This window comes from Topomyia yanbarensis, chromosome 2 (assembly GCF_030247195.1).
Source record: "Topomyia yanbarensis strain Yona2022 chromosome 2, ASM3024719v1, whole genome shotgun sequence".
NCBI lineage: Eukaryota > Metazoa > Arthropoda > Insecta > Diptera > Culicidae > Topomyia > Topomyia yanbarensis.
This window is the reverse complement of record NC_080671.1, coordinates 1,212,601-1,238,058: the sequence shown is the minus strand read 5'-3', so window position 1 is coordinate 1,238,058 and position 25,458 is coordinate 1,212,601. Positions and strand designations below refer to the sequence as shown.

At 40.5% G+C, this 25,458-nt stretch overlaps 1 protein-coding gene across 1 annotated transcript; it reads right to left on the bottom strand.

Annotated features, from left to right (window-relative positions):
* Positions 1-2,520: 2,520 nt before the first annotated feature.
* On the bottom strand, positions 2,521-5,673 carry LOC131686241 (uncharacterized). Its single transcript, XM_058970501.1, has 2 exons — positions 4,865-5,673; positions 2,521-4,765 (listed from the first exon to the last, which is right to left on the bottom strand). Exons 1-2 carry the CDS (start codon positions 5,671-5,673, stop codon positions 2,521-2,523), a joined length of 3,054 nt encoding a protein of 1,017 aa, XP_058826484.1.
* Positions 5,674-25,458: the final 19,785 nt, after the last annotated feature.

The window sequence follows — 25,458 nt, the reverse complement described above, 5'->3', positions numbered from 1 at the left end:
ACAATTAGATATAAAATTGCACGCAGGTTCCCCTTGGGACACCCATATTCGGCCGTGATCGGTAGCAGACTGATCTCTCCTTCTTTGGTCGATCCAACGATAGGTAGATGATTAGCCATCCCTTTCGCGCCACGCTGGTTTAGATAGTGCTGATCGCAACTCCGACAGCACCATAGGGTGCACAGATGACCGATCGCTGATAATGGCTGCATACTTGTGTTGGTGGCAGTTGGTAACCATAGGGTAGTAATGTCACATCTTCAGACATCCTCACCTACCCTGAAGTTGACAGGAACTTCTGAAATAAATAAACAAACTCCCTTTCGATGCATTGGATGGATACTACCGTACGATCTAGTTGAGTGAGTTGTTTGCTGTAGCTGATGAACTTGGTGTTTCTTGTGTTGGAAGGATGCACAGCTTCGCTACTGGTCGACGAAGGAATCCAGATGCTGTTTTTACGGTGGCCACTCGTACCACGTTATCATCTCCTGGGTGCAACTCGTGAATTCGACCCATCTTCCAGTGCATTGCAGGTTGGTTTCCGTCTACAATAGTCACCAATTGGCCGGTCTCTACCTTCACTGGTGGTTCCCAATTTTTAGTTCTGCCTTGTAGTTGTGATAAATATTCTCGCCGCCAACGCCTCCAGAAATCCTGAAGCTGACGTTGAACTAGCTGCCATCGGTTCAACCGATTTAGTTGTACATCATTGTAGTCAAGCTCAGGAATAGCTTGCAAGGATCCTCCGGTTAGAAAGTGACCCGGTGTCAACGGTTCTAGGTCTGTTGGATCATCCGACATAGGCGTCAAAGGCCGAGAATTTAGACAACCTTCTACCTGGATCAACAGTGTGTTGAAGTCTTCGTACGACGTAGAGTTTTCCCCGAGCACTCGAAGTAGGTGAAATTTAGCTGAACGTACAGCGGCTTCCCACAAGCCTCCGAAGTGTGGGGCACCTGGTGGGTTGAAATGCCACTGAATGCCATTCTTGGCGCACTCCTTTGAAACCATTTCATGATGCTTCTTATTTTTCAGCAGCGTAAACAGTTCTTTTAATTGATTTCTGGCACCAACAAAATTTGTTCCATTGTCGGAATACACATCTGTACATAAGCCCCGTCTAGAAATAAAGCGCCGCAGCGCCTGAAGAAAGCGTTCTGTAGACAGGTCAGTAACCAGTTCCAAATGTACTGCCTTCGTGCTCATACATACAAAAACCTCTACGTATGTCTTGATCGTGGGTCGACGTCTGCCCTCCCGAATGTACACCGGTCCGAAATAATCCACTCCGGTTTTTGAAAACGCCTTGCAAACTGTAACCCGAGCAGCTGGCAGTTCACCCATTTGCTGCTTGATGGCCGACGGTTTGGCTCTGAAGCATCGAAGACATTGGTGAACTATCTTTCTGGCCACATTTCTGCCACCCAAAGGCCAATACCGTAACCGTACTGTACTCAATAGCAATTGAGTTCCCGCGTGTAGCAGTTTCTCATGGTAGTGTTTAAATAGCATCGCCGTCAATAAATGTCTGGCTGGCATAATAATTGGGTGTTTTGTATCAAACGATTCCTGAGAGTGACTTAACCTGCCACCTACCCGCAGAATACCATCTTCTCCTATAGCTGGGATGAACCATCGAAGCGAGGAACCACGAGAAACAGATTTTCCACCTTTCAGAGCATTCAGTTCATCTCCAAATGATTCCTGCTGTACCTTCCGTAGTATTACAGTTTCCGCTTCTCGCAGCTCGTTTGTACTGAGAAATCCCTTTCTCTTACCGCTTTCCTTGTGCTGTAAGATAGCAATTAACCGTAACCAATAAGCAGTGGCCCGGATGAGCTGACTGTAGGATGAGAATTTTACAATGAAGCTTGTTGTGAATGTTGGCCGTTTAGTTGCGATAACGGTTACTGTACTTCGTCGCATTTCTGGTGCGTCAGTATAATTAATATTTGGCTGACTGGGCCATTTATCAGCTTTCTCCTGTAACCAGTCTGGGCCCTCCCACCACAAACTGTTTCCTTCTACTGCATTCGGTAGAATACCACGCGATATTAGATCTGCGGGATTGCAGATACCTGGGACGTGATGCCAAGAATGATTTTCCGAAATAGCCTGAATTTTTGATACACGATTTGCCACAAAACTACTCCAAACATTTGGTGATTCTGCTTTCAGCCACTGAAGAACACACGTTGAGTCGGTCCAGAAATGAACCTTGCTGATACCCTTCACTGCATCCGAAACTTTCTCCACAAGCTGCGCCGCTAGTAGAGCGCCACACAACTCCAGTCTCGGTAACGTTTGAATCTTTAATGGTGCTACCTTCGATTTCGAAGTTAAAAGCTGGACTGTAATTCTTCCGTTGGTATCCCTACTGCGAAGGTATAAGCAAGCTCCATACGCCTTCTCAGAGGCGTCTGAGAAACAATGGATCTCGATATCTATGCTTTCCGGTGCGACTGCACATCGTGGAATCCGAAGCAAATTTAGCGAAGGCAGTTGTAGCTGATATCTTCACCACTCCTCACCTACCGTTGTAGGTATAGATTCGTCCCATTCCAAACGTTGCCCATCTTTGTCACGATAGTTCCACAGTTGTTGCATATAAATCTTGGCCGTTACGATGGTTGCCCCTAAGATCCCCAAGGGGTCGAAGAGTGATGCGATGATAGACAGAATCATGCGCTTGGTTAGAGATTGATTTGGTGTAAGTGTAGGTATAGTAAATTGAAATTTCAGGCAATCCGTTTTGGGCAGCCATGATAACCCAAGTGTTTTAACTGTATCATCTTTATCCCAAGTAATTTCGTCCGCCCCTGGTAGTGCTCGATTTTCCTTCGGTATTCCTTCTAAGACCCTTTCGCAGTTGGAAACCCATTTTCGCAGTCTGAATCCACCGCTCAACATCATTGCATCGAATTGCATCCTGAGCTGCATAGCGGTTTCGATGTCATCAGCCCCAGATATTACATCGTCCATGTAGATGTCTTCATCTGCTGCTTGTGCTGCCAGAGGAAATCGACCTTGTTCGTCAAATGCCAGCTGTTTGAGTGTCCGCGTGGCTAGAAACAGTGCTGGTTTTGTGCCGTAGGTGACCGTCGTAAGCTCGAACGTATTAACCACTTCTTCATGGGAAAACCTCCACAAGATGCTCTGTAAGGGTACATCTGCCTGATCCATATTAATCTGCCGAAACATTTTTTCGACATCTGCGACAACCATTACCTGGCGAGTTCGACAACGTAGTATGATTGCGCGAAGATCTTGCTGCACGATTGGTCCGACGAGTAACGCATCATTTAGCGAAATTCCAGTTGACGTTTTGCATGAAGCATCGAAGACCACTCTCACCTTAGTCGTGGTACTGGACTCTTTCACTACAGGATGATGCGGTAAGTAACATCGTTTGACCTTGTCTTCCTGGGAATCGTCCAGCCTTCGCATGTGTCCAAGCTGAAGGTATTCTGTCATGAAATCCTCGTATTGTCGGCGAAGTTCATCGTCCCTGGAAAGCCTTCTTTCCAGTCCTTGAAAGCGTTTCATGGCGATATCCTTTGATGACCCTAACCGTTCCAAGACCGCCTCGTTCTTGGGAAGTGTTACTGTGTACCGACCGTTTGATTCTCGGTGAATAGTGCGCCCAAACTGCTCCTCACAGCGCGCCTCCTCTGGAGAGTAAATTTTGCCGCTTCCCACTTCCTCGCAGGACCAAAACCGCTCCATTAACTTCTCCATAGTGTCAGATACCGCCATGTTACATACTATGCGTGTGGTCTTTCTAGTAGAATCTACTTCTCCGGCAACCACCCAACCGAAAACCGACTCGGTAAGTAGTGGTAAACCATCGCCCAGCGATAATTCATTGCCTTTCTTGAAGAAGCTAAAGAATGCCTGAATGCCTAGCACTAAATCCACACCTTTTGATTGGAAGAAAGTGGGATCCGCTAGATCGATTCCATCTGGGATCTCCCATCCCGATATTTGCACTGTTACTGTAGGTAGATTGACCGTAACCCTTGGCAAAACAAGAAAGCTCATTTTGCGCGAAAATGACGAGATTCGAGATTTGATTGTCGCTTGAAATTGTTGGTTAACCTGAGTTGACGCATGGCCAACGCCTAGGACAGAAATGTCTACCTTCTCTCTTGACACATTCAACCGTTGACATAGCCTTTCCGAGATAAAATTGCATTCCGAACCGGAATCAAATAACGCTCGCGCTGGGTAGCGAGCTCCCCCGTCGTCTTCGATAATGACTACAGCCGTAGCAAGAAGTACATTGGATGTTCTCTTCTGAGCGAAGTTTGATGCAACGGTTTCGGTAGCAGCCACATTCGCTACCCTCGTATTTGTACTTGGAGCGGATGTTGATGGTTTGTTGCTTGTAGATGCACCAGTTTCATTTGCTTGATCCCGGGAACTGCCTTCCCCATCCGCCTTAAAGCATACCATCGTGTGATGTCGGCCTTTACATTTCCGACAAGAGTATTTTGACGAACAGTCTTTGGCTTGATGGCCCCGTTTGAAGCAGTTGCGACAGAGAGACTGAGAACGAAGCAGTGATTCTCTGTTTGCTACCGCCATGCGCTGAAAGACTGGACAGGTGTACAGCCAATGGTTTTCTGGACAGGCAGCACACCTTCCAACCGATGATGATTGCACTGCATTATGGCTAACTCGAAATGGTGGTTGCTTCCTTTTAATCGATGATGACTCTCGTTTATGCTCCGTAGATTTCGTTGGAAGAGATTCCAGTATTCTGATACGACGTTGCAGGAATTCTGTCAAGTCTTTCAATGTGTCCTGTTCCTTGGTCGACGAGTGTTCTTCCCAGCCTCACCGCGTGTGTGGGTCTAACCGTGAGCACAGCACATTTATTAGTAGTAGGTCCTTATAATCCACAGGTTGTACTATTTGATCCAGAGTGTGTATGATCCTTTCAAATCCATCCAAAAGATTGTGTAACTCGACAGCCGATTCCTTTGAAACTGTAGGAAGTTTAAACAGCGATTCGACCTGACGTTTCTTCAGCAATTTGCTATTATTGTATCGCTTGAGTAGCATTTCCCAAGCAATCACATAATTTCCCCTCGTGATCTTAATTGGATCGATCAGAGCCTTTGCCTCGCCTTCAAGGCATCCCTTCAGATAGTGGAATTTTTCCACTTCTGGAAGTTCCGTTTTCCAGTGAATTAATGACGTGAAGAGATCCCTGAAGCTAAGCCATTCATCGATGTCACCACCAAACGTTTGCAATTTAATTTGCGGTAGTCGAACATGGTCCAATGATCCTTGTATGGAGGTATCGGCTTGCCTCGTTGATTGGTCCAAAACCGGAGGGTCCTGCAAATCCCGTGCCTTATCCATTAAGAACGATTTAATATCGAAATAACGATTTTCGAAATCAATTCGTTCCTTCGCAAAAGCATCTCCCTCCGAGGAAAATTCCTCGTGAGCTTCCACCTCACAAACCACGTCGCTCACTTTGTCCCATATTTCTGCCAATCGTTCCAAACGAACCGACACCTGGCTCGCACTTGTGTCCTCGCGATACTCTGACACAAACTCCGCGATGTTGTTGAAGGAAGCGTGCAGACCCTTCAGTTTCGAAAGAAGCGACTTCAACGAAGCCATCTTCTTCGACGTGGATGTTGAAGCTGCTGGCATGTTGAATACAATTACAAATTAACAGCACCGATGCTGCCTTGCTGTCAGCTCCGATTGCAGCAGAATAGGATTGATCCAATACAGTGGAAGGGGAAATGATCATGTAGTATCAAGATTGACCGCCTTCGGCCGAACATATACTGTCTCGCCCTACCTGGAGAACTAACAGTGGCACCAGAGCCGAAGACCACCAACTGTAGAGGTATTTCCACCAGCTGATGTGCGAAGAACTTTCGGTCGAATAACTGGACAAGCAATATCCACACCAAGCCGTAAATTCCGTAAGGCAACCAAAGCCGAAAGATGATTTTCGTTATCTTTGGAGCAGCGTAGATACCAATGCAATCGTAAGGGGAATTCAGGTGTAATATCGAAAGACGACCTGCTTCGGCAGGACTAGGGTTCGCAGTACCGACCCTTTTTGGCGAGAACCGGTACTACGGTACTGAAGCTCTCAGTACCGGTAGTACCGGTAAAGTACCGGTACTCGAATATTTTTTTAAAAAATTCGAAAAAAGTGTCAAAGTGAAATTGAATGCTCAAACCGAGAACCTTATTCTCAGACGAATAATTTGTGCTGATCAAAAAAGCATGTTTATTGTTTTTAAATTCTTCGGAATGGCATGACTCATTTCACAGAAGATATTTTTCGTATGCGGCATTTGCTTTTATTTCGAAATCTAGGCTACTTTGAAATCAATAACTGCTACGCGGTGCGACTTTCGCCGACTTCAACAGATGGTATATGTAAGAAACTCTATTAACAATAGAAAATTAAAGCGAGAATGACAGTGTATCCGTGCAGGTTGCTCGCACTTCCTCTCTTGCTTTTCTGTAAATTGATTTCGACCTTTATGTCGTTTGCATACTATTCTCTAATGCATACCAATGCTCCTTGCTTTCCTGTAAACTATGGAGTTTTGCTGAATTTTCCGATCACAAGAAGTAACAAATTGCCACATTTGAAGTAGTTCACCAAGTCTAAAAATGTTAGCTTCTAAATCGCTGTTCGTTCTTTTATAGATAAAGGTTTAAGAGCAAACCAAATACAGACATGACATAGACCATAGTCTTATTAGGCGCCGCCCAGTGAATAATGGAAAACAATCAGAATGTTGCTAATAGAAAAATCATAAAAAAAAATTTACGTCTCTAACGCTTGATGTGAATATTTTGAAATTTAGTACAAGATCCTTGAAATTTAATTTCGTCAAAATAGTGCAAGAATTTAAACAAACCATTCAGTATAACGGGAGCTAATAATGTTTAACTTCTAGAACTATTATGATGATGGCCCCACCTGATTTCCCCACAAAGGTGTTAGCTCAACGATTTATTTCGAAGATATCTAATATAATTAAGTCATCTTGCAGTCATTTTTAAACAGGTCCACCTAGAGAATCCACATATTTTTCATGAAAATATTGTATGGTACCGAAAATACCGGTACTGGCTTTTGTTCAGTACCGGTATTACGGTACCAAAAATGGGTCGGCATTCCCGGGATTTTCGGTACCGGTACCACAATCCTAGGCAGGACATATACTCTTGGCCTCACCTGGAGAACTAAGTTTGATGCCAACGAGATCGTAAGGGTTTGTAACTGCAATTCACAAATCAGGGCTCACTTTGTTGAAGCAGAAATCCAATTTGCACGAAAAGGTTAAATTTATTGTAGGTAGCATCCATAAAATCCAGCTTCGGCTGGGCATATACTTGTTCAATAAATTTACCTGGCCACAATGGCTGTTGCACGATGACCAGATCCAATATTAATAGAGCGTTCTCGATGCCTCCGATTCTAATAGTCTGCTCTGCTTGTTGAAGTGTACTCCAACCACTCCGTAGGTTGGATCCAGATCACGTCCGTCCGACGCTCAAGGTTTCGTAGAGATAGTTAAAGGGGATAAAGGACGATTGTTAGATGACGCAAGTGGAACTTCGGCTGAACATATACGTAGTCTATTCTACATACCTGACAGAAAATAGACGGAGCTTGTTGTTCAGTGTCCAATTCCTTGCGATGAATTCCTTCCAGATGCGATAAATTTCGAAAATCCGCCAGCATGCAAATAGCGATAACATGCAGTCGCACCCCGTTGAGTTGCAGGTTGGATAGCGCACCAGTCCTGAAGCGTTGGTAATGGCGAAGGCCCTTTGTATAGTTGGCGTTTGAATAGCGGCGTCATCTAACAGCGCGATGGCGCGGTCCTTTTGTCTGCGGTCACAAAGGTGTATTATCCAGGTCCGTTGTTCAGCGTCAATCAAAGGGTCCCTTTGTTCCCAAATCCGAAGGTTCGAATTCCTTCCTTCCGTCGTGACGATCCGGCTCGAAGGACCAGCAATGTTGGGAAAGACGACGACTGACCTTTTGCTGACCTCCTTGTGTCTCGATGATCGGTTTTCCAGGGTAACTTGTGACCGCCAGTGCCTCCCTCCGTTTGGTCGGAATGGGCAATTAAGGCCCCTCGTGAATAAAAGGCTTCATGTTACACATATTACACACGCGATTTATTCCTTAACACGAACATTTAATACTCAATTTACTAGAATTAACTTATATTACGACTATACAATAATTCGGTTACAATTAGATATAAAATTGCACGCAGGTTCCCCTTGGGACACCCATATTCGGCCGTGATATGGAGCAGACTGATCTCTCCTTCTTTGGTCGATCCAACGATAGGTAGATGATTAGCCATCCCTTTCGCGCCACGCTGGTTTAGATAGTGCTGATCGCAACTCCGACAGCACCATAGAGTGCACAGATGACCGATCGCTGATAATGGCTGCATACTTGTGTTGGTGGCAGTTGGTAACCATAGGGTAGTAATGTCACATCTTCAGACAGGTGATATAAGAAACTTTATGCATGATGATCTTGATAGCTATAATAACAGCGTTTCGAACAACAACAGGAAATTTTTTAACCTCTTGCAATGGAATATACGAGGCATGAATGATCTTAGCAAGTTTGATCATATCTTAGAAACTTTAGATCACTCCAGTAACATCATTGATGTGGTTGTCATCGGCGAAACGTGGGTTAAATCTGGAAATGAGGATATTTTCAATATTCCTGGGTACAATAGCATCTTTTCTTGCAGAGAACAACCTAACGGTGGACTCGCAATCTATATTAGGAAAAATATTTGGCATAGGGAAGTTCTGAGTGTTGTCACTGACGGTTTTCATCATATTCACATCGAGCTGTGCATTCATCGAAATTACTATGATATCCATTGCCTATACCGACCCCCATCTTATGACCTCGGGGATTTTCTAGACAAGGTCGAATATGCTTTGTCAACAACTTCAAATACGCGTCCATGTTTCATTGTAGGTGACGTTAACATACCAGTAAATCGCCCGAATAACAATGCTGTAACTAGATACTTAAATCTTCTTGAATCCTATGAATTTGCGTGTACCAACACCTTTACGACTCGCCCAGCCAGCTCGAATATTTTAGATTACGTTGTTTGTAGACACGACGATGTTCCGCGTTTGAGAAATGACACGGTTTTTACGACAGCTAGTGACCACCTTCAAATAATTTCTTCTTATAAACTTGTTGTAGAAAAAGAACTAGTACGGCTAACAAAAACAATAGTTAACCACGAAAAACTTAATTCTTATTTCATAAATTTCATAAATAGCTTCCAGGTAACCAATGACGTAGACTCGTGCTTTAATACAATCATTTCCACATACAACTCCCTACTAACTCAGTGCTCGAAGACAGTCTCTAAAACAGTTAAATGCAAAGGTGTATTTTGTCCATGGATGAGCTTTGACTTATGGACACTCATCAAAATTAAGAGAAACTACCTTAGAAGGGTGAAAAATAATCCTAATAATGAACAACTCAAAAGCCTACTTCGCCATGTAACGAAAAAAGTTGATGTAATGAAAAAACGTTGCAAAAAGACACATTTTGAAAATATCCTTACAAACACACCTCATTCGAAAATCTGGAAACACATTAATTACATTGTTGGCCGTTCCAAGTCTGCAGATCCCATAAGTTTAGTATGCGATGGAATTAGAATAGACGAGACTAGCGCGGTATGCGAAGCGATGAATGACTACTTCGTCAATGTAGGGAAAAAATTGGCCGATAATATACCCACCAGCCCCACAGCAGATCCCTTTTCTAATACTCAACGTATTCGTGAAACCATCTATTTGCGTACCACAACTGTTAATGAAGTCATTTTACTAATCAACGGTCTCAAGAAAATCCATAGCAGTGGTCCTGATAATATACCTGTTAATATTCTGAAAAACAACTGTATAGCTTTTGTAAAAATCCTTACCCAAATTTTTAATTTAATTTAATGGCTTATTTTTCATGCTTCATATTACAAATAATTTATTAGAACGCTAGGATTTTTTTTTTCTCTACATTATTCCAAGGATCCCTTTAGATCACCCTATGATTTATATATGTTTCAATAGGGCATTTCTTGCTGAACTAAAAATAAATAAATTTAGCTGCTACTACCTGCTACTCTACAAACCGTAGCCTCTTAAAGTTAGCCCAAAACAACCAAAAAAGCAGGTATGCATCATTTACAACTTTATTGAACATCAAAAAACTGTAAAAAATCAAATAAAAAAGTTACAGTAAAAACACTTTTAATCGGGTATTCCGACATGTACTTTAATTTCACCCCATAATTTTTTTCGCTCAACAGATAGCCATTTTGCTATTTCAACAAAGTTTCAAGAAATCATTTCGTCTACAAACTTTCCATATATGACCATCAATTTATTTTTTTATCTGCGTAAATCAAAATTTTCCAACATTATATTAAAATGCTTAAAAAATAAATAAACTATTCCGAAGACATCAAAGTATCATAACCAATAGTTTCGTCGCAAATATTAATGTCCGGCTTTTATTGATTCCGTCCCACCGTGCGACGGCTTTAAATGGTGAATTTTGTAATATCTAAACTTGCAACTCAATGCAAATAACAGTAGGGGACGGTGGGTAGTTGTGAACATAGTTTTGTTTTCGGGGCATAACTACCATAAACACTGGTCGAATTTCGAAATTTGACCTGGTATTTGTAAAGGACACCTTAATGCATCCACAGGCTGCAGCAATTTATAATAATCGTTATCTTCTTTGAGATATGGCAGAATGCGTGAAATGCTTGGAATCGGCAGAAGAAATGGAATACTTTTGTGGATTATTTTTATTAAGGCTATAGAAGATAAATTTTAAGCCATTTCTAAGCTAAAGATGAGATGGAAAAGTGATCCGAATCACAATGCGTAGATGACAAAATGAATCGCGCTGAATTCGCGGTTGCGGCTCAGGGAGATTAAAATTGTGGTAGAATACTGTTCGTCGCATAAAATTTAATCTTTTTATGTTATAATATGTATGAGTCATCTCTGATTTAAAAAAAAAACTATAATCCACTGAAATGTATGGTTCACAACTCCCCACTCTACATAATACACACGAAAAATTCGCATCTCCATCGACACACTAAAGTTTCATCCAATTTTTTTGTCAATGAAAGCCAACTGCCCAAGGAATGTTTTGCACTAATTTACTTTGAAATCAGTTACGTGTTGGACTCCACATACTACAAATACAATTGAGTAAAAAAAACTTCCGGTTTGGTTTATTTATACGCTAGTTACCTGAACACGAAGAATATGAGTTAATGAAACACTTGCTAATGAGAAAGTGACGTTATGACAGTAGAATCATTGAAAAGTAGTTACCACATTTTTTCATTTATAACTTGGCGGAAATTAACGGTGTTCACAACTCCCCATGGTTCGGAACTCCCCACCGTCCCCTACCTTATTCATCCATATTTTTATCATATATTAGATAGATAGAATGTAAGAAACATAAAATGATATATGATTTATTTTCTCACAGGACAATCCCTCCTTAAGAGTAGTTAATGCAGCATATTGAAAAAATACAATGCACTTGCGGTAATAACTTTTTGAGCTGTCCTAAAGTTCGCTAAATATTACATTTTTTCAGAATTTTCGTATCTTCAAAATTTATTTTTACTCGGGATTCCTTTCCAAATTTTACTTCTAGTGGGATTTATATTCATTGGAATGGGGCGAAACTGATATGATCAACATTGTTTTGTATGGAAACGTTTGTTGTACTTTTTTTTATCGAAGATTCTGGTAATATTTCAAATGGCAACGATTAACGATTAACAATACTGTGATATCTTGCGTACCCTCCATCCTCGATTCCTACTCTTTCTCGCCGAGTCCAAGCCCCCGGTTCTTTCACTCATCTCATTACATCTCACTCACTCTCTCAACTTAAGATACCTCATCCTCCCTTTTGCCAACAATTGAAAACCAATTTTATTTCAAAGATTCATCGATTTCTTCGCACAAATTTAGATATCGCTTCGGACACCTTATGTCCCTGACACTACGTCTCTTGCGGCTCGGTTCCTCAACATCAGCATTTTGTTCGTACGGTATAGACGAACTTTCTACTTCATGTGAGTTGTGTGTTCCCTGTTGCTCCTTTTCCTTAGCGTGCAATGGTTCAGACTTCTCCACTTCCGTCTGTGTAAGATATTCGCACCGTTCAACATATTTCTTCAACATCTTGACGTTACGTTCATACACCTTATCGGTAGTCACATCCTTTATCGTAGCTCTTCCAGCTCCTGATAGCTTTACCACTTCATGCTTTGCGTTTTTATAAATTGTGTCAGCCTTGTCCCTCTTTTGCTGCATTACTAGCACCATATCTCCTACCCGGATTTCATTCGCTCGTGCACCTCGTCTCTTATCTTCCCTTGCATTGCGCTCAAATTTAGCAACTCGGTCACGGTCCCGTAGCTCGCCATCTAGTGACTGTGCTGAATTTACTTTGATGTTAGGCAGCATGCCTCTAACCGCTCGCCCGAACATCAATTCTGCGGGAGGTACTTCTTCGTCACGTGAAGGGGCCAGGAATTATATGCGGCGACAATTCTGTTTAGTGAGCCTGGCTATGGTTGCAACTTGGTTTATTCCTTGCATGCAACGTTCAACCAGACCGTTTTCGGTTGGATTAAGAGGAGTACTATGAATAAGTTTGATACCCCAGATATCCTTCAACCAAGACCGCAATTCAGAGCTATTGAATGGTGGCCCATTATCAGCTTTCAGTGTCTTTGGTAAATGATAAATGTTGAAAATTCGCCGTAGGACCCTTTTCATCGCTTCAGTATCTGTCTTTTCCATAGGTAATGCCACCAGGAACCTCGAATAGTTGTCTGTAAGTACCAACGCCTTCCAATTCATAGTATCCGAACATGAGGACAAATCCATGGAAACGTATTCCCACGGATTGTTTGGTAGATCTGTCAATGTAATGGGCATTGGCTTACTGCTCGGAATGACAAGTTGGCATTCAGGGCAACTCTTCACGAATTGTTCCACGTTGCGATCCATATTTGGCCACCACAATCCTTGTCTCAAAAAGTTTTTCATTGTGGACATTCCTGGATGACTGCGATGGGCTATAACAAGAGCTCGTCTAAGTAGAGATACCGGAAGCAACAATTTCTCTTGCTTTAATATTACATTCTCTTGGACATACATGTCGTGTTGGAATGGCTGGTATTTGATAATGCTTGGTGGCAATTTATCGGTCTTTTCCAGCCATTGAACAACTCTCTGCAACTCCTCGTCTTTCAATGATTCCTCCTGTACCTGTGCTGTGGTTAACGCTAGGAGCTGCTCGTTGATGTTTTTGATGTTCGCATCGACTAAACACAGTTCATGGGGTTCTTTTTCCGCTCCGAATTGCATATCGTTGCGCTTCCCTCCAAACCGAGATGCTGCATCAGCAATATTGTCTTTGCCTGATACATGTTCGAAGTCATTGTTGAAATGGTCCATTCTTAAAAACCAACTTTCTGCCCGTGACATAATCCTTTTACCTACATCTTTTCGCTGTTTTGTCTTAACCATAAACATAAGTGCCTCGCTATCCGAACGCAACGTAAATTTACATCCAAGCAGGTAATATGCAAACCGTTCCATGGCCCAGACAATCGCTAGTGCTTTGCGATGAAGCTGCGGGTATCGACTCTCTACTTCCGTTAAACTTTTCGACGCACATGCTATTATTCGACGCTCCCCTGACACAGCATCCTGTTGTGTTAAAACAGCGCCAAGCCCCCAAGGAGATGCATCCGTGTATAGTACTGTTCGATCATTTTCTCCGTCGCATTTTTCAAATCATCGAATGCTTTTTGTTGTATCTCGGACCACTCAAACCTAGTATTGTGATGCAGTAGATCACGTAGAGGCTTAGTAATGTGTGAAAATTTTTTGATGAAGGGGCTAATAAAAGTGAGCATACCCAGAAAACTTCTAACTTCAGAAACATCCTTTGGTTTCTCGAACCGCATTATATCTGAGATCTTCTTCTGCGTCGGTAACATGCCCCTTCCGTCCAGAGTAAATCCGACAAACTCAACCGTTCTCTGGTTATACGATGATTTCTCTTCATTTATAGTTAAATTGTGGCTTTGAAGCACACGTTTCACTTCATCCACGTTTTTCTGGAGTTCTTCCAAAGATGGGGCGAATACCATAACATCGTCAAGGTATACAATGATGCCCTTGCAATTGATCAGCATCATCTCCATAACCCGCTGGAACAGTTCTGGAGCACACGAAAGCCCAAATGGTAATCTTTTAAAGCGCATCAAGCCGTTAGCGGTCATGAACGTTGTAACGTGACGAACATCCTCATGCAGTTCTACATGAAAATACGCATCTTTCAAGTCTAGTTTAGAAAAGAAAAGAGAACCATTGTTGTGGGGAATGTCTGCCCATATCTTGTCTAGCGATGGCATTGGATATGGATCACGGATTATAGCCTTGTTAACCTCCCGATATTCAATAACAATACGAAAATCTTTAACGCCTTTCGGTACCAACACCATGGGGGACACAAATGTAATTGTGTCAGCTTCCTTATCGGCTCTTTCGATAATCCCCTTTCTTTCCATGTCCGCAAGTCTTTTGTTGATTGCGTCCTCAAATGCTTTGGGAACATTGTAGCGGATTATTTGCTTCGGTATAACAGAATTGTCTATTTTAAATCGAACTCCTCCAACAGGTAACTTTGGAAACCCATTTCGTTCTGTACCGGAGATAGGTTGTGAATCGTGCATGTCATTTTTCGTAGTGTAGGACTCGGCAATAGCGTTAACACTTCCTGCCTTTGGATGTCCTATTTGAATCAAGTTCAACTTTCGGGACGTTGGATAACGAAGTAACGACAATTTTGTTCCATTTACCATGAAAAATTTAACCAGCACTCTGAATTGATCATGGCCTTTGACCGCAATATATGCATTGAACGAACACACAACGTCCAAAGGCCGCTGATTGGCATACCTAGGGTTCGTCGCGGTTGCGGTAATTACCGCAACCGCGCGGTATTTACCGCACCCGCACCGCAAAAACTGCGGTGCGGTGAGACACTTTTTCCCGCGGATGCGGTGCGGGAAATGAGTTTTAACCGCGCGGTATTACCGCAACCGCGCTTCAAAAAATAATTGATAAAGTCTGCAGTCTGCAATAAAAAGTGAATTAAAACTATGACTTTTGCCATTTGAGAAGGACGCAACTAGATTTATTTTCTGAACGAATGCTTAGCAATGTCATTATTAGGAACATCTCTCTGTCAGAACGTTCGAGTTTTATTTATTACCCAACAATATAGAAACATGATAAACATCTAATTGCTCTAATTTCCATAGACTGGGAATATTTTCTACCAAATTAACAAATAATATTTTTCAGTTGGGAGTATTTTGTAACTTTTTGAAAGTAAAGCTTTCGAAGTTAGTGTAGGGCATTGCGATTTTTTTGTGTTTCTCAGTCTCTCTCAAGGTCTTCCTTCATATTGTGACAAGTGTCAAAGTTAGCCCAGATTCCAAATTTTGCATAGTTTGGACAGTTTTTGCCTTAATTGAAAATTTATCTCGAAACTTTAACGTAGGGGTTAGGTATTTTTACATAGAATCTGTATACAAAGTTTGAAAGAAGTCGGTTAAGTAGTTTTTGAATGTGAGGTAACACCGCAAATCATGTTTTTCCAGAGACGTTCTACAAAAAGCTTCTTCACCGAGTCGTTTGTCGATATTTTTGCATAGAAAAATTACAGCATGTTATTGAAATGATATACTATAATGTACAAAAGTTTTGATCAGTTCGCTTCACGCAAAGTTTAAAAAAATCGAGAAAAAGTTTTTTTTTTCCACGCCAAAACCCCTACCCCTCTCAATAAAACTTGCAAAGTTGAATATTTTCATAAATGTTACATTCTGAGGAGTCCGTCAAAGATAATCTTCGTGTATATAAGAATAACATTTTACTATTTATGACTATACAAAACAAATGAATAATTTTTCAGCACAATTTTTAAAATTCATGATTTTTACCGCATTTACCGCATTACCGCGCGGTGCGGTGCGGTAAATGCAATGCGGTTGCGGTATGCGGTGCGGTTTTATTATTTTTTTGCGGTTGCGGTGCGGTCTATCCATTTACCGCCCACATCCGCACCGCGACGAACCCTAGGCATACCCTCTTAGAACTTCCTCTGGATGAACAATCAAATCTTGAATAACTGTATAACAATTGCGCTTTATCATCTGCCATCCGTGGCTCGTTACTGTATTCACAGTGGCGCCGGAATCTATCAAGAATACGAAACTCTCGGAGCCAATTACACATTCTACAAGTCGTGGATCATTGTTAACGTGGGAGCCAATGTGTGATGAATGATGGGGCCCAGTGATTAACTACAACATAAAAAAGAAATATAACTATCAGAACAACTCATACAATGTTTATTCTTATTAACCAATGCACCGGAAAATGTAAACATGTAAACATGTAATGGCAAAACTAAATAGTATCTATGACTACCTCATTAATTTTCCCTGCTTCCTTTTTCAAATCGTCAAAATTATCGGGTTTGGAATAATTGCCTGATGAACGACATAACCAACGACACGACTAGACACTGGCATTCCAAAAATGTATCGAAAATCCGACTACCCCTCAGTGACTCAGGTAACTGGTACTGTCAAATTTGATATTTGGTTAAAAAATATATGAGACTAGCAGCACTTATAAATGTTTTGTTATTTTTCTCTAACAACCGTTTTGTTACTGTTGCAACCGTTGGTTACGCAGTGGTTTATAAACAACGAAAAATATTTCGCTTTAGAAATTCTGTTAAATTCGCCAATTTATCTAGTCCCATCAAACGAGAAAAAAGGCACCCATTTTCAATCGTGTATACTGTTTAGCCTGTTTGCGTTCGGCACGGTAAATTAGTGGTAAATTGTGAACATTATCCAAAAACTTGAACCTATGCCCCTTTATTATATTCAGTAGCCACGAACAAGGCCGTTACCGCTCGTCATCACACTGCAAATATTCAGCGATTCTCAGTTGACTGCACGGTCTATTGATAGCTACCGGTTTTCCATCATGTCATGGCAGTCATGGTTTTACTCTATAACTCTACTGTAGATAATAGGTAAGGTTTGAGATAAGTTACTGTTTAAAAAAGAGCCGAATGTTTTCGTAACCAACTAATCAATTTTCAGGTAAAGAACAAAAATGTCATCGCCGATATTAATCATTATTAAAGCCGAACAAGACATTTTTTCAACAATGAAGTTGAGTTTACTAAAGGAAAAACCCGATTCGGGTCCACTAGAAGACGCGATAGAACTACAATTTTGTTTGCAGGTTCTCCACGCGGTTAAACGAGTACAGTTCGCACCCGACTGGGTATTGATGTAGCGAAAAAATCGAGCTATCAAGTGAACTAAACCGTAACCAAGAGGCTGTCACAGCTGCCGAAAAACTTACTATCTATTCAATAATTTAATGTGGTCTTGCTGTATGGCATTGTTCAAAATTATATAAAGTCTAGATTACTAAATGTTATGATAATCGGAACCAGGATTTTCCTGCTCCAAAAAATTACTTTACTTGCTCTTGAATGGGAATGCGGAGGGTTTTCTGAGCATCGGCAAAAGTAACTATTTATAATTTTCGGACCCACCACATTGCAGTGGGTTTAGCGTGAATTCGAATGATTACTTAATTACAGGGATCGATGTTTAGGCCGAAGGTTTGTGTGTTCACATACATATAGAAGATTGCATTTGTCGCCTTTCTGGAGAGCTTTTTGAAAAAGGGTGCAAGTTTATTTGGAATTTTATTATATAGTGGTAACTAGAACCTGGTACCTAAAACTATTTTTAATAACTTCATTTTTCGGTTTCGGTTTTAGATCAGAGTCGCCCTAGGTTCGCTCTAATATTTACAAAATCCATACAAAAGTGACAGCTCAGAGCGAACCTAGAGCGACTCGGTTCTAAAAACAAAATCAGCATGGAATGTCTATATGGTTCGGAGCATAAAGTATTTGATATATTTGAGAACATTTATTTTGAGAAAATTAATAATTCGATAAAACCACAAGGTCCTAACAAAGTCGTCTTTATCGAAAATTTTATAAATTGTAATTTGTTTCCATTTCTACTCCGTCGATTATGTTAGATAAAATAGTAAAATTATATAAAATTATAACAATGTTCTGTACGTGAGTAAAGATAGCCATTAATAGATAATTTTTCGTCGGTTAAATACATTTAAATGCAGAATTGGTTTCTGGATCCGAGTCAGAGTAGGTTCGCTCTAATATTTACAAAAATGACGGTTTCGAACGAATCTATCCCGATTCGAATCTAAAAACAACCTAAAAAAGGGTAATATGCCATGGTTCGGGGAAACTACTGAAATAACTGGGAAACTGCAGAAATTCAGTCTTGGACAGGGTGTATTATTTGGTCCTTGCATGCTGGTTATAATTTCCAGACGGCTAATTGTTGGACTATTTTTCATATTGCTCTGAAATCGAATGTGCTTTAGTAATTTATTCAAGTATAAAATAATTGCTAAGGACTTCCGAGAAGACGTTAACAATTTCACAAACCAGATAGCTCGACATAATTTCTGGTTCGACACTACCCTGAAGACTCGCCGCCATTGCAACGATGCGATCTGAAGCGTGATCTGGTTCGGGGGGAGAGGGTGTTCGGGGGCAGTTCCAGGAGTGGGTCTTGGACCGCCGTGGTGATTTAGTATAATAACGAGTAATCGAACGATCGCGGGTTCGGTGTTTTGGATCGGGTACGGCAGTCACGGCTTCGGTGTAGCTATTCGAACGAATTCAGAGCTCATGAGAGCGGGAATGTGGAATGCGGCTCAGAGATCTCTTGCGTCCCTTAGTACAATCCCGGGCATAATGATCTCGCCCTCCACACTCGTAGCATCTGTCGTTCGAATGAAAGTTACCACGACCTTCTTTGCCACGCTCGTGCTGGTGGACAGTTCGAAACGAGCACAAACGTTTCTTAACGGACCGTAGTAAGAAAAGGCATCCTCAATCGCTTGCTTGCTGGCGTTGATGCCTAGCCCCCCAACAATTCGTTGTGAGGAGAGCGAGGCTTTTTTCTTAATTGATAATTGGAACTATCACTTCACGTTTTACACTTTTTACACCAAAATGCTTCGAAAGAAGCAAATTTTGTCAAAATCCAACAAAAGTTTCCCTTTCCGAGTTCGCCTTCGACTCTTGCGGCAAACGAAACAAATATTTTTTTCCTAGCTGTTACGGACTTTGGTTGCTAAGGTATGCAAATAAACATTAAGAAAATTGAGGCAGTGTTACGTGAGAAATTCATATTTCATCATTACCGAGGGGTCGCTCAATATACTGGTAACTGGCGGATAATTTCATGGACACTTTTTCTTCGGAATTTTTCATGAAGTTTCAGGTCGTGTCGTTGACATAACTCTGCGTAATGTCCAATCTTGTTGCATTTGAAGCATCTCACTTGAAATGCTCTGCATAGTTTCGGCTCATGCCGGCGACCACAACGTGAGCAGCACGATATACCGTAATCCTTGTTACCAAAATTGTAGCTGCGCTTTCGAGAAAATCCAGTAGTAACCACGTCTGGGGTAGAACGATAAGGGGCGAAACGAGCCTGCTTGAATCCAGACCTCTTAACTAAAGAGTTAACTGGCTTCCACTCAGATTCATGCAAAATATCTTTTGACGGGTCCGTTAAGTGTTGCTGAGTAGATTCAATACCCGATTCCAGGGCCTCCTTTTTGCCTTTCTCATATAAAGAAAGGCTATGCAATCACTGTAAAAATCGACTTTTTCACCGAGGCCCGGAGGGCCGAGTGTCATACACCATTCGATTCAGTTCGTCGAGATCGGCAAATGTCTGTGTGTGTATGTATGTGTGTATGTGTGTGTGTATGTGTGTGTGTGTCATTTAAACTTACACAATTTTCTCAGAGATGGCTGAACCGATTTTCGCAAACTTAGTTTCATCTGAAAGGTATAACGCTCCCATAAGCTGCTATTGATTTTTTAGTTGATCCGACTTCCGGTTCCGGAGTTACGGGTTGAAGAGTGCGGTCACACAGCAAATTCCCATGCAAACTGGTACCACCATGATGTTAAAATGATGTAAAACATATTAAAATTGATGTAACATTACTCTAGTTTGCGGGTCTGGATCACTAATGATCAATCGAAGCAGCTTTGACCACATTGGCCACCTATGACGGTTCATGACGCCCCGGGGGAACCCGCCAAGTTCCTAAGTTAATATCACACCCATTCCCCAACGAATTATCTACCGATTTTTACAAACTTGATTTCAAATGAAAGATACAGTAATGCCATTGACTGCTGCTGAATTTCATTCGGTTCTGACTCTTGCTTCCGGAGTTACAGGGGTGTTAGTAAGGATACACTGGAATTTCCCATATAAATCGGTACAATCGTAATACCTCAGAGGCTAAAAACTATTGAAATGGTCACCAAATTACTTCTAATCGCAGATCTAGATCACTGATTGCCAATCAAACATTCTTTGAATATATTGTCCACTATCGACGATTCCGGAATTCCGGGCATATTCCACAATTAAAGTCAAATCGGTTCTTCGGTGATGACTGAACCGATTTTCTCAAACCAAGTCTCAAATGGAAGGCAAAATATGCAATTGAGTATTGCGTCGCCGCCCCCTCCCCCCGCCTTGCCCTTACACCTCCCTCCTTCATTACTCCCCTCCCCTTGGACCACCCTCACGCCCGCATTTCCTTCATCCACCCCGTATACCGAAATAAGATGAAGGATTTCTGACGCATCCTCCACTTCCACTCTACTAACCCCCCATTCCCTCCACTTTTAAATCCATTCCACCAACATTTCAAAATATGACCACATGAAGATAACATTGAACTCATGCTGATCAAGCTAATTAAATATTATTTTTTTGCCTTTCTCATATAGAAAGGTTATGCAATTGCTCCAAAAACCGACTTTCTAACCGAGGCCCGGAGGGCCGAGTCTCATATAACATTCGACTCCGTTCGCCGAGATCGCAAAATATCTGTGTGTATGTAAGTGTGTATGTATGTGTGCATGTGTGTATGTATGTATTAGGGCATTGCAAAAAAAATTTTTTTTTGAATTCTCGAAGGCCCCCCCTCTCATATTGTGACAAATGTCAAAGTAAGCTCAGATGCCAAATTTCACATCATTTGGACAATTTTAGACCCCCGCCCACTTCGCTTGAAATTTTTTGAAATGGGTACTATGGGAAAATATGGAGGAAAAATACATTAAATGCAATAACTTTTGAAGTAGCAATCAGAAAATTACAATTTATACCTGTTTTGGAAGGAAATAATCTTAGTATTTGAATGAAGATATATTTGTTTCTAGGAAAATACGGGAAAGTAGGGTGCTGGATCATTTTGGCCCCAAAATCCCCTATTTTTATGATTTTTCTGCTCCGTGATGCAAATCATACATATTTTGTAGTTTTTCTAATGTGAAAAAATCTCAGAAATCGAACGGAACCCTTTTGACTTTAGTCCGAATACGAGAAGTTGGGGTTAAATGGCCTTTTGTCATTCATATTAAACTTCATCATTTTCTCGTGAATATATCTCTATTATTCTTTACTCATTTTTCATAAACTATACCTTGTTGAACGTGGAAAATCCTTAGGATTATAACAAAAATAGATTCGTTACCGGTAAAATTCAGGAACATCAAATTATCTGACATATAGTGTCGATTTCACATTTTTATCATAAAATCGCACATATTAACTCCATTTAACAACAAAATTCTTATTTAATTTACTACTTTTAGTGTAAAATATGCTTAGGGATCACATGAGAAAAGTTTCATTCCTGGAAAAATAAGGGAAGTTGAGGTATTAGGACAAATAATGAAAAAAAAAAGATTTGTAGAGTAAATATCAAAATTTTTGATGTTTCTGAATTTTATCTTTAACGTTTTTATTTTTGTTTTATTCCTCAGAATTTTACACGTTAAATAAGTTACATTTTATGAAAATTGATTGAAGAATAATAGAGATATATGCATGAGAAAATGATAAAATTTAATATGACTGACAAAAAGCCCTATAACCCCAACTTATCGTATTCGGACTAAGATCAAAAGGGTTCCGTTCAATTTCTGAGATTTTTTCACATTAGAAAAACTACAAAATATGTATGATTTGCATCACGGAGCAGAAAAATCATTAAAAATAGGGGATTTTGGGGCCAAAATGACCCAGTACCCTACTTTCCCGTATTTTCCTAGAAACAAATATATCTTTATTCAAATACTAAAATTGTTTCCTTTCAAAAGAGGTATAAATTGTAATTTTCTGATTGCTACTTCCAAAGTTATTGCATATAATGTATTTTTCCTCCATATTTTCCCATAGTACCAATTTCAAAAAATTTCAAGCGAAGTGGGCGGGGGTCTAAAATTGTCCAAATGATGTGAAATTTGGCATCTGAGCTTACTTTGACATTTGTCACAATATGAGAGGGGGGGCCTTTGAGAATTAAAAAAAAAAATTTTTTTGCAATGCCCTAGTATGTATATATGTATGTATGTATGTATGTGTGTATGTGCGGATTTGTTAACAAAATGTCCACATCGGTTTCTCGGAGATGGCTGAACCGATTTTTACAAACTAAGATTCAAATGAAAGGTATAATATTCCCATAGGTTGCTATTGAATTTTGTTTTCAACCGACATCTTGTTCCGGATTACGAGTTGAAGAGTATGGTTACAAAACAATATTTGTTGATTTGTCCACATCGGTTTCTCGCAATTTTCTGAACCGATTTTGACAAACTTGATTTTAAATGAAAGGTCCATCAGCTGCTGTTGAATTTTGTGTGGATCCGAGTTCTGGTTCCTGAATTACAGGGTGATACGTACGATCACGCAGCAAATCGCGATTCTAACGAATTCTGCGATCAATGTAAAAAGGTGAATTTTTTTTCCAAAATGTAAACACAACTGTTGAATTTGTAGATCTAGATCACCAACAGTCATTCAAAGTCTCTTTGGCCACACTGGCCACCATCGACGGATCCGGAAGCATCCAAATTCAGAATAACGGTTATATTGGTTTCTTGAAAATGGCTAGAACGATTTGATCAACTTAGTCTCAAATGAAAGGTGTTGCGTCCCCGGAAACTGATATTAAATTCCATCTCCATCCGACTTCCAGCTCCGGAGCTACGGGTGGTGGAGTGCCATCACATAGAAAACTCCGATTCAAACCGATACCGCGATGAATGCAAAAAGGTGCTCTTATATATACTTACCAAGTGTAATAAGAATGAAAGACATTTTTATAATGTTATATTGTACGAACCAGCTATTATATCATAGTTTGGAGAAATGAGAAAGGCACAATTGCACCTCTAGGTGGATTAAAACAGGTTTTTATATAATCGAGATGCTTGCCGTGGCTAATTATTTTCTCGACACTGTTTTCAAAGATATCAGACATTTCGTATAGTTTCCCTGCAATTTCAGGAATTGATCGTCGCAACAATGCTTGGACCAGTTCTTTACATTGTTCCGGTGTAAACTCGCAAAACTGGGTTTGGGACTCCAAACGTAAAACCCAGTCCGCAAACGCCTCATCAGCCCTCATTTTCATTTCGCGAAATTTCATTCGCTCTTTTGTTGTATCGCACATCTCGTTGAAATACTTGTCCAAAGCCAAGATGATTTCCTTGTATACATCTTCCGCTGAATTTTTCTCATCGCTCGTAATTCTCAATTATACTGAGGAGATAACTGCCTGCGAAAATCTTTAATCCCGTTAGCCTTGTAATAGCATTAACCGGAGATTTGCATGACATAATTCGTTCAAATTGGTCTCGGAAACGATACCACTCAGCTTTGCGTTTGTTTGTAGGCAAATTGTCGTAATGGCCACGATCCTGATAACCATTCTGATTTGCTCCTTTTACTGCCAAAATCGCTACAGGCTATTTGTTTCATCGATTCCGGGGCGGCATTCGGGTCAGCTGAAATTTTTCTCGGCCAGGGAACAACGAAATTTTCTCTGACGTCATCACCACCAATATCATCTTCAATCTCCTCTGCGTTTACATCAGTTTCTTGCCAGTATCCGCTCATTACCTGAAATTATGACGAAACAATTAGTTTCAATCTCGCCATTATTTCTTCAGTACTGAATTCGGCTTACAATATACGCTGAATATTAAAATAGTACACGAAGAAAAACAGTCGGCAGTTCGTATAAACACAAAAAAAATCCTGTCTGCAAAATGGCGTCCAACTAATAGGTTCAACAACGAATAACTGAATATCTCTTCTCGTCTCACAGTGGTCAAAATGTGTAAATTCATGCCTTTAATTATTTAGCGGGAAAACTATAAGGTTTTGTGTTTTGGTGACTTCGGAAAAGTTGTTGGAGCTACCAGGGCGGATTTTTGGAAGTAGACAGCCATGTTCCAAAATACAGTGTAAAGACATTTCTGAAATCTAACTTTTTACTGGTAGCAGATAGACAGTTTCAGTCTTCGGTAAAGTTGTAGAGAATATTATTTTTAGCAAATCTTTCATAAGAACTGACTCTCTAACTATAGCCGTTCCAACGTTATGCGGTGTTTTCATTAGGACCCCCTTCAAAATTGGTTTTTTCATGATAACTCTTGTCGTATTTATTTCTCCACAAATATGTGTTCCAAAATGTTTTAGATATTATGAAAATGCACAACTTTGTTGAATATTTCAAGACGATATTATGTTTTTGGAGAGAGTTTTTTATGATTAATATTATCAAATTTCATAGCCAGTTTTCTCAAAAAGTTGCAAAAATATGCAGATGAAATATTGTTATTTTGAAACTATCCTAAATCCCCTACAAAATCCTGAAGGAATGGTTTGTATCCGATAGTATCCTAAGGTGCTATGAACAAATGAAACTGTGAGTATATGAGTTTTTTCGGCGACACTCCGATGCTTGGTGCTCATGGGAGGCGTTACACAAATATACAAACTCATTCTGAAGAAGCGTCTATCTGTTACGTAACTAAAATTTTTTTTAAAACAAAGGAACCTGAGTTATAAATCAAATTGGTTTTCAAATGCTGAAAAAATCACTTACATTTTCTGATCACGCGGTGCGGTGTAATTAATTTGAATTATGTATTCAAATATTGCGGGTAAGTGCAAACTGATGGTTACCATGAATATTTGTTTAGTGTATTGTAATCTGTGAAAGCAACGCAACATTTTATTTATGCAATTTCGTTATCTGTCATTGATTAGACGTTTTCTTTCTATTCTA

Coding starts and splice junctions, on each gene's coding strand:
- LOC131686241 (XM_058970501.1), bottom strand. CDS start 5,673: ATGCCAGCAGCTTCAACATCCACGTCGAAGAAGATGGCTTCGTTGAAG. Junction 4,766..4,864: donor ATAAATGTGCTGTGCTCACG/GTTAGACCCACA, acceptor ACGTCGTATCAG/AATACTGGAATCTCTTCCAA.